The sequence below is a fragment of the Rhea americana genome, unplaced genomic scaffold (genome assembly GCF_003343005.1).
Source record: "Rhea americana isolate MKP2758 unplaced genomic scaffold, rheAme1 scaffold_586, whole genome shotgun sequence".
Taxonomy (NCBI): Eukaryota; Metazoa; Chordata; class Aves; order Rheiformes; family Rheidae; genus Rhea; species Rhea americana.
Window position 1 is genome coordinate 2,368 of NW_028186741.1, and position 15,221 is coordinate 17,588.

General features: G+C 50.0%; 1 protein-coding gene and 1 pseudogene across 1 annotated transcript; both read left to right on the forward strand.

Moving 5' to 3' along the window:
• Positions 1-6,739: 6,739 nt before the first annotated feature.
• Positions 6,740-7,675, forward strand: LOC146587543 (olfactory receptor 14A16-like). Its single transcript, XM_085319406.1, has one exon. It carries the CDS (start codon positions 6,740-6,742, stop codon positions 7,673-7,675), a length of 936 nt encoding a protein of 311 aa, XP_085175532.1.
• Positions 7,676-11,216: 3,541 nt separating this feature from the next.
• On the forward strand, positions 11,217-14,471 carry LOC146587544 (olfactory receptor 6P1-like; annotated as a pseudogene).
• The last annotated feature ends 750 nt before the right edge of the window (positions 14,472-15,221 follow it).

The window sequence follows — 15,221 nt, forward strand, 5'->3', positions numbered from 1 at the left end:
GTATCTGTTGTCCGAATCACCCAAGTTTCTCAAGATCCTTCAAGACTGAAGCTCTTCTGTTTCAAAACATAAACAAAACAAAACCACACCACCACCACCACCACCAAGAACAAAACCATAGCTAATAGACTGAAGGTAAGAAGGTATAGGCTGTATGGGAAGGGATCAAAATGGTAGAAGAGACAAACATAGAAGAAAGGAAAGAAAAAAGACATGTAAATTAAAAGTGAAGCAAAGGATTGATCAGGGATGTTTGGGGAATTCCTGCCAAGAAGCCCTGCATCTGAATATTTCTGACTGGAGGAGGACAGGAAAGTTGGCCTGCTTGCACTGTCACAGGGTACCTAGGTACTTTCCCTGATATCAATAAGGGAAGATCAAGTGTGGGAAGATTCATGGACTCCTCCAGGGTAGAAGGGACCTCAGGAGGTCCCTAGTTCAATCACCTTGCTCATAGCAGGATCAGTTCTGAGGTTAGATCATATTGCTCCAAGGGACGAGACAGCACAGCCTCTCCAGGCAAATAGTTCCAATGCTTCTCCATAGAGCAAGTGCTCCAGCTGCCAGACTATTTTGAAGGCCCTCAGCCGAATTTGCTCCCAGTTGCCAATCTCTTTTCCTGGGAACCCAAAAGTGAATGCAGTGTTCTAGATATGGCCTAATGAATCCTGACTAGAAGGCAACCATCATTCCCCTTGACCTCCTGGCTGTGCTCCTGGTCATACAGCCCACGATGCTTCTAGCCACCTTTGCTGCAAGGGAAAGCTACTAGCTAATGTTTTGCCTCCGTTCACTAGAACCTTCAGGTCCTTTCCCACAGAGCTGSTCCCCAGGCACTCTGGCCCCATCCTGTAACACTACTGGATGCTGGTTTATCACCAGTGCAAGACCTGGCATTTGGCCTCGTTCAATTCCTTGAGGTGTCTGAGAGTCAATTCCTCCTGCCTGTCTAGGTCCCTCTGAATGGCAGCCCTCAAACATATGGCTGCCCCTCCCCCCATCTCCAGTCTGGGGTCACCTACAAGCATGATGAGTGTTGCCTGCTTTGTGTCATTAATAAAAAAATAATAGACAGCTTCCTGGAGAGACCCTGTGGTGCTCCTCTTCTCCGTGGCCTCCAGGAAGAGTACTATCCATTCACCACCACCCTCTGAGCCTGACCATCCAAGCAGCTTTTTACCCATCCAGTTCTCTGCTCTTCTAGACTCTAGTGTTCTGATGTGCATGCAAGAATACTGTGGGAGACAATGTCAAACACCTTGCTAAAGTCTAGGAAAAAAGACATTTACTTTTCTCCATCCACAAATACAGCTCTTTATTCATAGCAGATAGTCAGATTGTCAAGGTACAATTTCCTGTGGGTAAATGCATACTAACTGTTCCCAGGYACCTTCTCCTTCATGTGCCCAGAAGTGTGGTCTGAGAGCATTTGTTCCATGACTCAATCCTTACCAAAGTGAATTTCCTGCAGCTCCACAGGTCTTGTGACCTTTATTGAAGATGAATGTAACATTTCCCTTTCTCCAGACATTGAGACTTCACCCTATCTCCACAATCTTCCAAAGATGATAGCGAGTGGCCTTGCAGTGACAGCAGTCATTTCTCACAGCGTCCTTGTATGCAGCCCATCCAACCCCACTGACTTGTATAGTTTGAGTTCTCACAAGTAAATCCCTCACTAACCTCATCCACTGTTACCTGTTTTTCTCCTCTGCAGTCCTGACTCAAGGCACAACAGCCCAGGAAGCCTTGCTTGTGGAAGCATGAGCTAACAAGGGGTTGAGGATTCAGACCTATCTGCATCTACTGCTGCAATATTCCCTGTCCCATTTAGCAAATCCTACGGGAGCTTTTTCTTCCCTAACACCATTGCTACAATACTGGACAATATTTCTAAATTCCTCCATTACTGCTCCTTCCTCCTTCTGCTTCTGGTATGCTGCCTTATTGGCCTGGGGAGCTGAAGAGCTGCATCCCATCTTGGGTCCTCCCCTTMAGCCCCAGGTACTGGCCAATGTCTGTTCCTCYGAAGTCCAGGGTCTGTTCTCTGCTACCGTCCTTCCTCACCTCGCTGAGGAGTTGGGAATGAACATTTTTATGGTCACAGCAGACAAGACTGACACTTACTATCCCATTTCTGATCCGTTCTTCACTGTTTCAAATTTCCAGGTACAAGAAAGCATCACACTTACTGGCCCATCTGGCAGATCTGTGAAGGAGTTGTACTTGATGCCCTCCAGAAACCTCCTGGACTGCCTGTGCTCTGCTCTTTGCCCTCCCATTGAATATCAGGAGGCTTAATATCCCCCTAGGAAGAACCAGGGTCTCTGATGGACAGACTTTCTCACTTTGACTAATAGGAGATGTCATCCACCTCCTCACCCGGTTGGGTAGTCTGCAGCACCCATCATGATGTCACCCTTACTGTGACGCTCACCCACAAGCTCTCACCCAAACCCTACTCCATCCCATGCAAACGCTCCACACATCTGAGCTTCCCCTTCACATAAAAGGAATCCCCTCCTCTCATCTTCCTTGACAGTCTCTCCTGAAGTGCTTGCACCATGCTGGAATAGCCCTCCACTCCCGTGAGTGATCTCACCACATCTCAGTCATTCCAATGATGTTTCAGGCCTGTGACACAATTGTGCATCTCCATATCCTCCTAACTGTGTGCAAAGATGCATGCATTTGTGCGTATTTGGGTCTCAGCTGTGGCACAGAGATCAGATCAGTCATGGTAAAAACCTGTTTCCAAGAGCCAAGGGCATTGTGTGTGCAATGGCCCCACTTCACAGCAGAACCATGCTGGCATAGATAGCAGGTAGCAATTAAAGAATTCCCACTAAAAGAAAAAAAGAAAAGAAAAAAAAAAAAAAAAAGAAAAGACTGCAGTGCCCTAGGCCAGGGAGAAACAGAGCTGAGCTATGTCTAAACAGTGGGAGAGGAGTTTGCTGCCTGAGCTGACTCTGCAGCATCACAGGGCCTATGACAGAAGTGAATCCATCTCCAGGCAGGGCAAGGAGCCGCTGAAGAAGTCCCTGGGCCTGGGCAGCCTCTGATCCAGCCATCCTGAGGTCATCATTAGCCCAGTCCTGGTTCAAACCCTCCAGGGGTGAGATGACATTGAGTGGGAGGAGAGCAAGCAGGGTTTGAGAGTGCAGAGACTAGAGTGGAGACCTTGGTGTGATGTGCCTTATATTTATGCAGCATGCCTGGAGGCAGATGGGATGGACTTTCTCTAAAGGCAGTGGTGGGATTCACTTGTCTGGGCACAGGTAGAAAAACCTGAGATACCCTGGAGTGTTTGCCCTGAAACTACTCCAAAAGGGATAGTTGTCCCATACGTCCCAGGCAGTTGTGCTAGAAACCCCAGGCATCTGACTTGGACCTGTCTGACTGTTTTATCTTATTAAATCAAGGGTCTGCACTGAATTACATTAGCAGTTTGCACTGTGGGCATCTCCATGTGTTTCAGCATCGTAGCGATTGGTGCTCTGACAGTAGTGGGCATCTAGAGTCATTAAGGATGGCCAAGGGAATTCCCCACCTGGCCCCCACCTCATGCTCTAGAAGGATGTGGTTCTCCTCCTTGCTCCATCAGAGCAAGCAGACACTGGCATATGCCCTGGACCACCTTCGTCTTTGCAACTGTYACCAGGTGTTACCAGGTAACCGACTCCCACTCTCCACCTCCACTGATTATAATGGCAGCTTAGGTAAGGAGTTTGCATCGTGACACCTGTTGTGCACACTTCAGCTTCAGCAAGGGGAATCCCACCTCCTGTGTGTTGTGGAGTTCATGGGAGGGAGCTGAATCCCACTCCAGCCTGGGGGCTTCTACACTGCCATAAGATGCCTCAGATGACTCATCTGAATCAACACCTGAACCATGGGTAAATGAACTCGCTTCCTGACCCCATCAAGATGTCCTGCCTAGTTAAGAGATAGGAATTGGGTCTTCCAGRGTGGGACATTTCCACCACTTGCAGATTACCATCCTCTGATGAGACAAATTGTAATGCTGGAATCACTTTTCCCTCCACGCTTGGAGAGGAACTGTTGGTGATTATTTTGTCTCTTTCAATTAACATTTACCAGGAGGAGAGAGCACAAGGGACGGAGAAATTCATGCATTCAGCTGGTCCCCTGCTCCTTAGCAGGGCCAGGCTCCTGGGACAGAGAGAGAGCTCATGGCAACCTGACAGCACTGCTGAGAGATAGCTCTGTCCAGGAGCAGCTCCTCTGCAAGCAGCAGCAAGGCTCCAGGCACTGCCTGCCCCTGCTGATATGAGACAAGGCAGAGAGAAGTCAAAAGCAGTGTGGAGTGAGAGGACAGAGAAGAGCTCGTTGTGGGAGAAATCTTCRCAGATCCTGACACGGTAGGTCTGTGGCTGCAGGGCAATGCTACTGAGGTTCCTGGAAAGGTCTTCTGAACACAGCCCAAGGGGGGATATCATGGCTGACAAGCTTTTTAAGGATCACTCTCACAGTCCTCCGGGGCATAAGAAGTTACATAAGATACTTCAGAGCATGGATTCAGCTCAACACCATCAGAGGGACAGGGAATGTTGCTCCTTTCTCCCAGGGATGGCTGCAGAGGTGTAAAGCCAAGGTGTGCACACTGGTCTGCACAGGTTTCTGATTCAGAGCAGCATCTGTGAGCCTCAGGGTGCTCTGTGCAGGGAATCTTCTGCCTGCAAGAGTTAGCACTCAGCCTGCCTGAGGAGCTCACTCTTGCTGCGGGACAAAGCTCTGAGTGAGAGAAGCGATCCCCTGCAGGTCAGATTTGTTCTTCTGTTGAGAGGTGCTGCATGGTCAAGGCTTCTCACAGCTCTAGCTCATGCACTGCACATGTCCGAGGGATCTTTCCAAGAGGAAGATCAGGAGAAGGGCTACTTGTAAGAGAAGGAGCTTTCCTTCCTGTCTCTGTGCTTCCAGTTTTCTCCCTAATTCTGTCAGGGAGAAAAAAGGAAAGAGTTTTCTGTTTTGGCAAGGAACTGGGACTCAAAAACCTTCAGTCTGAGAGACTGATAGGTCTATGAGAAATMTCTCCAAGTTGCTTCATCCTCACCTTAGCCTCCAGACAGCATCAACATCACCTTTTTGACCTCCCCCAGGGTTTATGTGACCTGCTCCTTAGGACCTGCATGCACAGAGATGCCCCTGGAAAGTGCCCTGATCTGGGAGGTTTCTGTAGGGCAGAGCTGAGCACCCAGAGGGTGGGTTGAGGTCTGTCAGAATTGACTGAGAAAAGACGTTAGGACAGAGAAAGGCTCCCAACAGGGACAGCTCCAGCAGCAAAGATGGGCAGGGAAGGAGAGGCAACTGCTAACAGAAACATCCTGGGAGGATGGATTTGGGCAAGTCATGGCCAGTCCCTCCAAAGCAGACACCTTCCTCTGAGCTCCTTCTTCCCCTGTGTCTCCTCTCCCATCCTGAAAAGCCTCTGTCCTGACAGCCATGGGGTCCTGGCCATGAGCCTTCTCCTTTGCAACCAGACCTCCAGCAGAGGAGAGGGTCATCTCTTCTACCTAAGGCTTGTTTCGCGCTGCCCAGCAAAGGGGCTGAGAAAAACTGACCTGCAGTGTCACCATCTGCTTGGCTGCATGCCCAGCTGGGTAAGGTGAAGGCTTTCGCAAGTCTGGCCCCTCTATCTCACTCTCTTTGCTTCCCTTGGCATCAGGATCATGCAATTGCTCCCTGTTCTCCCTCCATGATGCTCCTATTCTTGTTCTTGGGCTTTCTGGAGTTGAGTGTTTCCAGCTGCAGCTTAGATTTTGATGCTGCAAGTTCTGCAAGAGGGTCTGCATGTGAGTGAGGTTGTCCCAGACCCCTTCTGACCTGTGGAGCTCCAGGAAATGCAGTCYGTGGGGTTRGGAAATGAGCTGACTCTCCCTTAGGGAGAGTTTCCCTGTGGTGTCCTGCCGGGCTGTGAGCTGCCCTCTAGAAAGGCTCCGCTGTCTCAGAGCACCTCTGTGATATCTGAGAGACCCATGAAGAAGCTATAGAGATGCTTGGCTAGAAGGGGAATGTGGAGACTTCCCTCTGGCGCCTGGAGAGACGGAGGGAAGTTTGGAGATCTGCACTTTGAAACTGCATTTGTCTGCTCTCAGCAGGGGCTAGTTTCTTTTCAGAGTAACATCACCCTCCATCTCAAAGAGGTGTTAGCACAGGAGAGCTGGGAATGAGACTAACAGGCAGGTGAGATATTCCCACTCCAAGGGACAGTGGATGTTTTCCTCTCAGGACTCAGAGTAGAAATGCTGAGAATATCTACTTTTGGAGAGCACTCCCCAGGTGTGACAGGGGCATCTCAAAGAAAATAAATAATACGAAAAAGATCCCTAACATGCATTTCTGCAACCCTTATTGTTTAGAATTGGGAGTGAAGATGCTGAAAAACCCTTCCACAAGGCAAATGGATTTCACTTAACAGAAAATTTTAATGTCAGAGTAAGTCACCAGAATTCTCACATACCCCATGCAGGTACATTAGAACAGACTCTTGAGACCATGGTCAGAGGTCCTTGCTCTTCATGAGAAAGTGTGCTAGCACAAACCAGAGCTCCAGCAAGGGAACTGCAGCAAGGACATCCCAATAAAGAGAGATGCAATATGGGATTGAGAAGAAGAAATTAAATATTTTATTCATTTTTTTTTTCATTTTTCTTTAAATTCTCTCCTAACTTAATGTCTTTTCTTCTTTTGACAGCCCCCCACTGCCCAGGGAGAGCCAATGTCCAACAGCAGTTCCCTCAGTGAGTTCCTCCTCCTGGGATTCACCAACATGCGGGAGCTGCAGCTCTTGCACTTCTCGCTCTTTCTGGGCATCTACCTGGCTGCCCTCCTGGGCAATGGACTCATCATCACAGCTGTAGCCTGTGACCACCGCCTCCACACTCCSATGTACTTCTTCCTCCTCAATCTCTCTGTTCTTGACCTTGCCACCATCTCCACCACTGTCCCCAAATCCATGGCCAATTCCCTGTGGGACACCAGGGCCATTTCTTACTCGGGATGTGCTGCTCAAGTCTTTCTATTTGTCTTTTCTTTAGGAGGAGAATATTCTCTTCTCACAGTTATGGCCTATGACCGCTACATTGCCGTCTGCACACCCCTGCACTACAGCACACGCATGRGCAGCAGAGCTTGTGTCGGAATGGCAGCAGCTGCCTGGGCCAGTGGGTTTCTCTATGCTGCCCTGCACACTGCTAACACTGCTTCCATACCCCTTTGTCAAGGCAACACAGTGGACCAGTTCTTCTGTGAGATTCCCCACATCCTCAAGCTCTCCTGCTCTAACTCCTACCTCAGGGAACTTGTGCTTCTTGTGGTTAGTGGCTGTTTAGCTTTAGGGTGTTTCATTTTCATTGTGCTGTCCTATGTGCAGATCTTCATTGCTGTTTTGAGGATCCCCTCTGAGCAGGGCCGGCACAAAGCCTTTTCCATGTGCCTCCCGCACCTGACTGTGGTCTCCCTGTTTGTCAGCACTGGATTTTTTGCCTACGTGAAGCCCCCCACCATTTCCTCCCCAGGTCTGGATCTGGCACTGGCTGTTCTATACTCGGTGGTGCCTCCAACTTTGAACCCCCTCATCTACAGCATGAGGAACAAGGAGCTCAAGGATGCACTGAGGAAACTTGTTCGATGGCTCCAATGTCAGCAGCAATAACCAACCCATGTGCATCTACTCATCAGTCCACTCATGGCATTTGATATCAAGGATCTGTGAGATTCATCTTTTTTCCTTACTTTTCTCTGAATAAAAACTGAAAAGAAAGATAAAAGTTTTGATTTGTGCCACTTCTCTCTCATTTTAATATGACTCACAGACTACATTGAAGCAGAGAGCTGGGCTTCCCCCTTCATCATCAGAGATGGGAGAACCTCAGAGCCTGCCAGTGTGAGCTCCCTCAGATGCCTGCAGTGCACTGAGGAGATTTTCTCTTTGCAGGGTCTCTTTCGGCATTGACACCAAGAGAGCTTACGGGGCCAGAGTCAGGCTCAGATAAGTACAGGCAGGGTGAGACCATGGGTCCTGTGTCCATTATGAGAGCTCAGATCCCCTGGCCAAAGTCAGGTTGTGCTCTTACACCTCTCTTCTGCAAGTAGCTGGCACCGATAGCTGGTTCCTTTGCCTCTGCAATACCCCAGCACTACAAGTGGAGGGGGACTAGGTTGGAGTGGAGTCAGGCAGCAGCTTGTGGGAACAGACCCTGAGCTTGGCAATATCATCACTCCATTGCCACAGCAGGCATTTCTGTGCTGCAGCTTTGAGTGGGGGCTGCAACTTTACTGGAGTCATATCCCTTCCCAGCAGCAGAAATTTCCCTTTTTGGAGTTGTTCTCTTCATTTCCATGCTGGACTTCTCTGCTCCATTCTGTGCATATGGCCCAGGAGTTCTGATAACGTGGTGGTGTTAGGCTGTGTTTCTAAGTTCATGTGTTCTGGAAGTACAGGCAAGACCAGGCAATGGGCACCCTTATGCCACACCTGAGTAATAATAATTTCCATAATAAAAGGGGATCTGCCCTGTGACGTGCCTGGAGTCTGGTCTTTCTTCAGAAGCTGCAGTCAAAAATACCCCCAAGGGATTGCACAACTAAGGATTTGATGTTCTGCTTGTGAACTCCATGGGATCTGGGGGAGAAGCTCAGTGTCTCTGGGTGATCTGTTGGGGACTGAGGGCTGCACTCAGAGCTCATTTCTTGCTGACCAGTGCCAGTGGAGATGGGGAATGGTCTCTAAATTGCCTGCCTGGGGCTGTCTCACTGATGACAGTGCTGATGAGAGATATCCATCCTTTTGGAGGGTAATCTGAACCCCAGGAGAGTTCAAGTGATCTCCAGAGACAGCATGTGCCTGGGGGTGAGCAGTGAGTGGAGCGTCACAAAGTGAGGGACGGTCCATGGTGGAGTAACCAGAAGGTTAAGCACTATCTCCAGGTACATATAGGCAAATGACAACTCTGCAGTCCCCGGAGCACCAGTAAGGACTCAGGAGGCCTGGGGAAGGGTCTCTGAGGGTGATTCATGCACCCTCAGTGAAGCACCACAGGCTAGAGCCGGTGCCCATCCAAACATATGTCCTGCTGTTGCAAACAGCCTAGGGCCATACTGAGCAGGCTGAGGTGGGGCTGGCACCAGAAGGGTGGGTCAGGAGAGGGCCACTCCTCTCTGCCATGCTGGAGCTGGATCTGAGGTAGGGCTAAGCACAGTATTTCACTGGGGAGTTCCTGGAGGAACCACTGCAGGTGATCCTCCCCCTCTGTCCTATCACCAGCACCAGTGCTATGGGTCCTGGCATGGAAATATAGAGAGGGTGGAAGAGGTACAGGCTGCCCGGGGGGTTCATCATGACCTTGCCCATGTACACAGGGAAGGGATGAGGAAAGACAGAGCTCAGCTGGAGCTGGCACCAGAGACCTCAGACATGGAAAGGGCTGGAGTATTATTAAATGACTCTTAAATGATTCCTCAGCATCTGGAGGGGGAGCGGGTCTGAGCACCCAGCCCCTCCTCATTCTGGGCTATGCCCCATGTGGGGCATCAGCAGAGAGCTGTACTCCAGGATTTGCCCGGATCTGGTGCAAAGGAGAGGCCAGGCAAGGCTGGGATTTTCCCCTCTGTCAGGATACAGAGGCCGGTGTGGGGCTGGTCTGGGACGATGGCCCTGGGGCAGCTTCCCAGTGTGTCCATGCAACACAGGGAACACCCTAGGCTCTTCTCTCCTGCATCCTCCAACTCCTAGTGCCTTTCCCAGCATTTGCAAGCACACGTCTTTGTGCTCCCACACTGCCCGTTCACACATAGTAACTGAATGGCAGCATGTTTGTTCTCCCATGACTGTGTGTGCTTGTGCCTGGCTCAGGTATTCAGTGTGCATCTCCCAGGGGAGGGTAGCAGGCAGGGGAGGCTGCTGAAGATGTTGAGGATCCAAAGCAGTGGGTTCTGGGGTTGGGGAGATAATCTGCACCTGAGGAGTGCCTCAGTGAGGACAGGATTTATAAATACCATCCAAGGCCACCTCCTCTGCCAGCTTTGAGATGCTGCCTGGTTGGAGATGAAGCCACTCTAGGTTTCTAGGTGAGATTTACCTTCTTCAAAGACTGTGATGTTTCCAATAGGAAAACAATTGTTGCAACTGACTCCTGCTCCAGAGAATGTTTGTCACGAGGACTAGGAAGAGAATTTCTCCTTCCAAGTACATTGAAAATATGAAAATGCCCTCCAGCATCAAAGAGCTACAGGTACCTCCTATGTTGAGAGTTCCCCTTTCCAACCATCTGTGCTGCTTACAGTACTTTCACAGGGACTATCATCTCCACGTAACAGGAACTTTGATTTCTTCAGATTTCCTTCTGTACCAGAGGCTGGATGAGCCAGTCTCCTTCAGTCTCAAGTCAGAGGATTTTTTTTCTTTCCAAATACACCTTTCAGGTAGGGAAGCCCCAAAGGGCAAACCTGACTTGAAAGGTGGGGGAAGGCAGACAGCTGAGCCTGCCTGAGCCTGACCATCTCCTCCAGTGGTCACCAGCAGCTGTGACATCAGAGAGTGTGACATCACAGCTGGGCAACCAGGTGAGCACATCAGSTGGGTCAGCACAGGCACAACTGCCTTGGAGGCCAGTGGGCCCCACTGTGCTTTTCTTATCTCTAGCAGGGGGGATGACCTGAGGGGCTGCTTCAAAGCAGTTTCCTCATAGAAGAAGGAAATCTGCTTTTGTCTCTCAGCCAAGGCTGGAGCTGGCCATTTCTGCTGCATTTTATGACATCCGGTCACCTGCAGTCCTGCTCTTGAATCACCTAGGATTGGAGGTGGCTAGTCTCTTCAGGAGATGAAGCTCACACCTGTGGCCTTTATGGCCAGCAGAACTCCTCTCCTTGCCAGGTCCTCCATCACCTGTGCCAGGAAGCTGCAGTCAACACACTCCAGAAACCTCCTGGATGGCTTGTGCCCTGCAGTGTTGTCCCTCCAGCCAGTATCAGGCTCAGTGAGCACCAGAGCCTGCACACATGAAGCTCCTTCCAGTTGTGTGAAGAAGGCCTCATCTACTGCTTCTTCCTGATCAAGTTTCTGTAGCTGACCCCCAGCAGCTGGGGGAAGAGCGCTCTACTGGACCTGATTCTGAGAAAGAAGCTACAACTGGTTATGGATGTGAAGGTCAGGGGCAACATTGTCTGTAGCGATCATGAGATCACAGCAGACGACCATGGAGGTAGGAGCCCTGAAATGCCAGCAGAAAGGTCATAAAATGGTGACATTGCAGTAACTGAGATGTGGTGGGACAGCTCATGTGTCTGGAGTGCTATGATGGATGGGTAAAATGTCTTCAAGAAAGACAGGCAAGGAGGACAAGGAAGGAGGGATTGCCCTCCCTGTGAAGGGACAGTTTGGATGCAAGGAGGTCTTCTACAGGATGGTTAAGGGGCTGCTTGAGTGCTTGTGGGTCAGGATCAGAGAAGAGGTCGCTGAAGGGACATGGTAAGGGGAGTCTGTTAGAGACCACCCAAATAGAATAAGGAAGAAAATGAAGCCTTCTTCAGAAAATCTGAGGAAGTCTCTGGATCACAGCCAAGGTTCTTGCAGGGGTTCTAAGCCTAAACCTCCCTGGCACCTGCTGAAAGGACAACCCTATTGGGCCCACAGTCAGAGAGATTTCTGGAGGATGTTGGGATAATTTCTTGGCAGAGGTGGTGGATGCACCAACTAGAGGAGGCACACACCTGGATCTGCTCTTCACTAGTAAGGAAGAACTACTTGGGGATCAGATAATCAATGGCAGCCTTGGTGGCAGTGACAATGAATTCCAGACCCTGTGGGGCCTGAGAGCAGCAAGTCCAGATGTGGGGCTGAATGTGAGTGGACTTGGGCTTACTGAGGGTGCTGCCATGTGGGATGCAATTTGAGACAGCTCTGAAGGGCAGAGAAGCTCTGAAGGGCAGAGGAAGGCTGTCTGACTTTTAAGGACAGGGTCCTCAATCACAACATGTGGGCAATCTTTTCCAGCTTTTCCTGCCAGGGCAGAGGCTGAGAAGATTGCGACTCGTGGCATGAAAGTCCAATAGGGCTGAGAGAAATGAGAAATCATGCCTAGTGGCACCCATTGCTGCCACAAAAGGAGTAAATATAGCCTCTTGGAACATCCCAGGGAGGGGAGATGGACCCAGACTGAGAGGACTTATCAAGAGCTCCACTACCTTCAGTCTGACACACTAGTCCCCCGTGCCTCAGGCAGAGGTTTGGGACCTCTACTCTCAAGAGACTAAGCCTGGCATCTGAGGGGGACTCATCCCATCCCACAGGGCAAGTCTCTAAGATAGATGATAGAAGATAGCATTTCTCTATGAAGAAATGCTGTGGGATCAGCCTTTTCCTCCCCACTGGCCATTGTGGGAGGGTGAGGGACCAGCTCAGGCCACCAGGGCTCTCTAAATCTGAGTGAGTCAGAGAACAGAGAGTCACCTGCAGGGAGGTGAGGGGAATCCCATTCATGGGATCTCTCCTGGTTTTGTGTCATGAGTATGGAGCAGTCCTGATTGCTCTGCCTCAGTTTCCTTCTCAAAGGAGCATGTCCCAGAGTTTGAATGAGCAAGAGTTAGGTGTAAAGGCAGGCCTTGCCAAAGGAATTTACAAAGTTTCCAGCAGGTCAGAGGTTTCAGTCTCCTTCAAGAGTCAATTATGTACTGCTCACTCTCCATAGTCCCTATGGAGAGATGAGCTGCAACATTAAATTCCAGAGACTCCTTAGTGTTTTTAACCCCAGGACACATCGGTGACCAGGGGGCATATGAGTGCTACTGGAGACTCACTGCAGGAACTGTTGGCAGAGGATGCTGAGGGCAGAGCAAGGCATGAGCCCTGGGTCGTGGTTTGCAGAGAGTCCAGGGAAGGGAAGGATGTGGTGGGTGAGACCTCMTCAGTATTCATTCCCAGGCACTACCATCGCAGAGGTCATCATTTCTTGCTGAGGACTGCAGGCTGGTGCTTGATGTCCTGAGGCAAGTCAGGATTTGTTTATTTTGCTGCTGTGTCTTTGCACAGTGAAAGTTTGTGAGTGAGACCACAGTCTCAGTCCTGTCCCTTCCTGCATGTCTTCCCCACAGCTCCCTCCTTCCCCCAAACTCTGCTGAGTCCTGGGCACTGCAGAGCAGAGATCCTGGGAGGGGCTGCTGCGGGTGCTGAGTTACAGCTGGGCTGCTGGTGTTCTGGAGCCGGCCCCAGGGCACTCACCCATCTCCGCTAGGATGGAGGAAGAGTCTATGTCTCCTTCTGTGCCCGTACTGATCCTACTGGGGCGGGTGAGGAAACTAGGAACAGGAAAAGAGGCTTTGAAAATGCCAGCTAGTGCATATTCTCCCTTTATTCCTTGTACAATGAGCAAAAGAATATGGGTTTCATTTTTTGGTGCCAGCAGGGTTTTCCTTGACTCTGAAAGGGAAGGAAATTCCAAAAGATGCATCATTTCTCACAGGTCCGCTTTGTGGAAAATAAAGGGGGGGGGATATACATACATACAACATCATACGGAGAAAGAGAAAGGGAACAACAGCACATCACTAAATGAGTTCCTCCTGCTGGGGATGGAGAACGTCCCCTCACTTCACACACTGCTCTTTCTCCTCTTGCTCATGATCAGCTTGGTGACTGTGGTCGGGAACAGCCTCGTTGTTGTGCTGGTGGGGCAGACCAGCCTCTGCATACCCCCATGTACTTCTTCCTGGGCAATCTGTCCTCCCTGGAGACCTGCTATAGCTCCACTATCCTGCCCCAGCTACTGGCCAGCTTCCTGACTGGGAACAGAACTATTTTTGCTCAGGGTTGTATGACTCAGCTCTATTTCTTTATTGGTTTGGCAGCTATGGAGTGTTTCCTGCTGGCAGCCATGTCCTATGATCAGTACTTGGTCATATGTTAGCTCCTGCTCTATGCAAGCCTCATGACCTGGAAGGTTTGTCTCCTGATGGCAGCTGCGTCTTGGCTAGGGGGTTTGGTGTTTTCTATAATAGTCACCATCTTCTTATTAAGGTCAAAGTTCTGTGGCCCTGGTACAATCAACCACTTCTGTGATTTTAGCCCTTTGCTGGAGCTCACCTGCAGTGACACCAGTGTAGCTAAAATAATAACTTTCATCCTGACTCTCTTGGATTCAGTCTTCCCTTCCTAATCTCTCTGGCCTCCTGTGCCCATCATAATTGCTGTCCTGAGGATACCATCCAGCATAGGCAGGCAGAAGGCCTTCTCCACCTGCTCCTCTCACCTCACTGTTGTCACTGTTTTCTATGGCACCCTCATCATTGTCTACATGCTGCCCAGAACCCCCAAACTCAGACAGCTCAACAAGATGTTCTCCTTCTTCTACACCCTCCTCACATCCCTGGTAAATCCCCTTATCTATAGTCTGTAGAACAAGGAGGTCAGGGAGGCCCTGAGGAAAGGACTCAGGAAAGATTTGGGTGCCACCTAGAGCTCATGCTAGTTGACATGGGCACAGACAATTTCCAACTTGTACAAAGTCAAGCACTGTGTACTGTGGGACTTCTTTAGAAGTATGTGGCCTTGAGACTGCCTGTGGAGTGCTGATGGCAGGGAAAGCTCTGTGGAAAGTAATGCTCTTATTTTAGAAAAAGAAAGTTAAAAAGGCCATTTAAAAAGGTACTTTTTCTTTGATTATAAAGAGTGTGGTGGTCCTACATGTATCAACTGTTGAGAGGTTTTCTTTCTTGGAGAATCTGGAAGGAATAAATTTGGAATAACATATGAATACCTTCCATGGGCAAGCCTGGGGGGATCCATCTTGCTTTTGGTCCCTGAGATAGCAGACATCTCCCTCAGCATTGCACATTTCTAGGGTAGAAGCTGGCATGTCAGTGAATGTCCCATTTCTCTGGACTTCTAAGGAAAAATGTGCCCTTTCTGTTTGGGGGCTCAGGTGGGGTAAACCCACTTCAACTATATTCTGGCCTGGTACAGCCTCAAGGACCAGCTAGGGTTGCAGCAGATGGTTGGATGGGGTGAGGAGTCATGCCTTCTCCAGCTGCAAGAAGAGACAGAGAAGCCTGGGTGAGGCAGGCAGTTCCTGTTGCTGAGGGTTAACAAAAGAGATTCAAGCAATACTTGCAGCTTCTTCTTCTACAACCTCCCCTTCCCTATTCACTGAAGGATCAGCAAAACACACTCCAGCTGTTCTTCTCTGGCTCCAGTTGCAGCTCTGCTC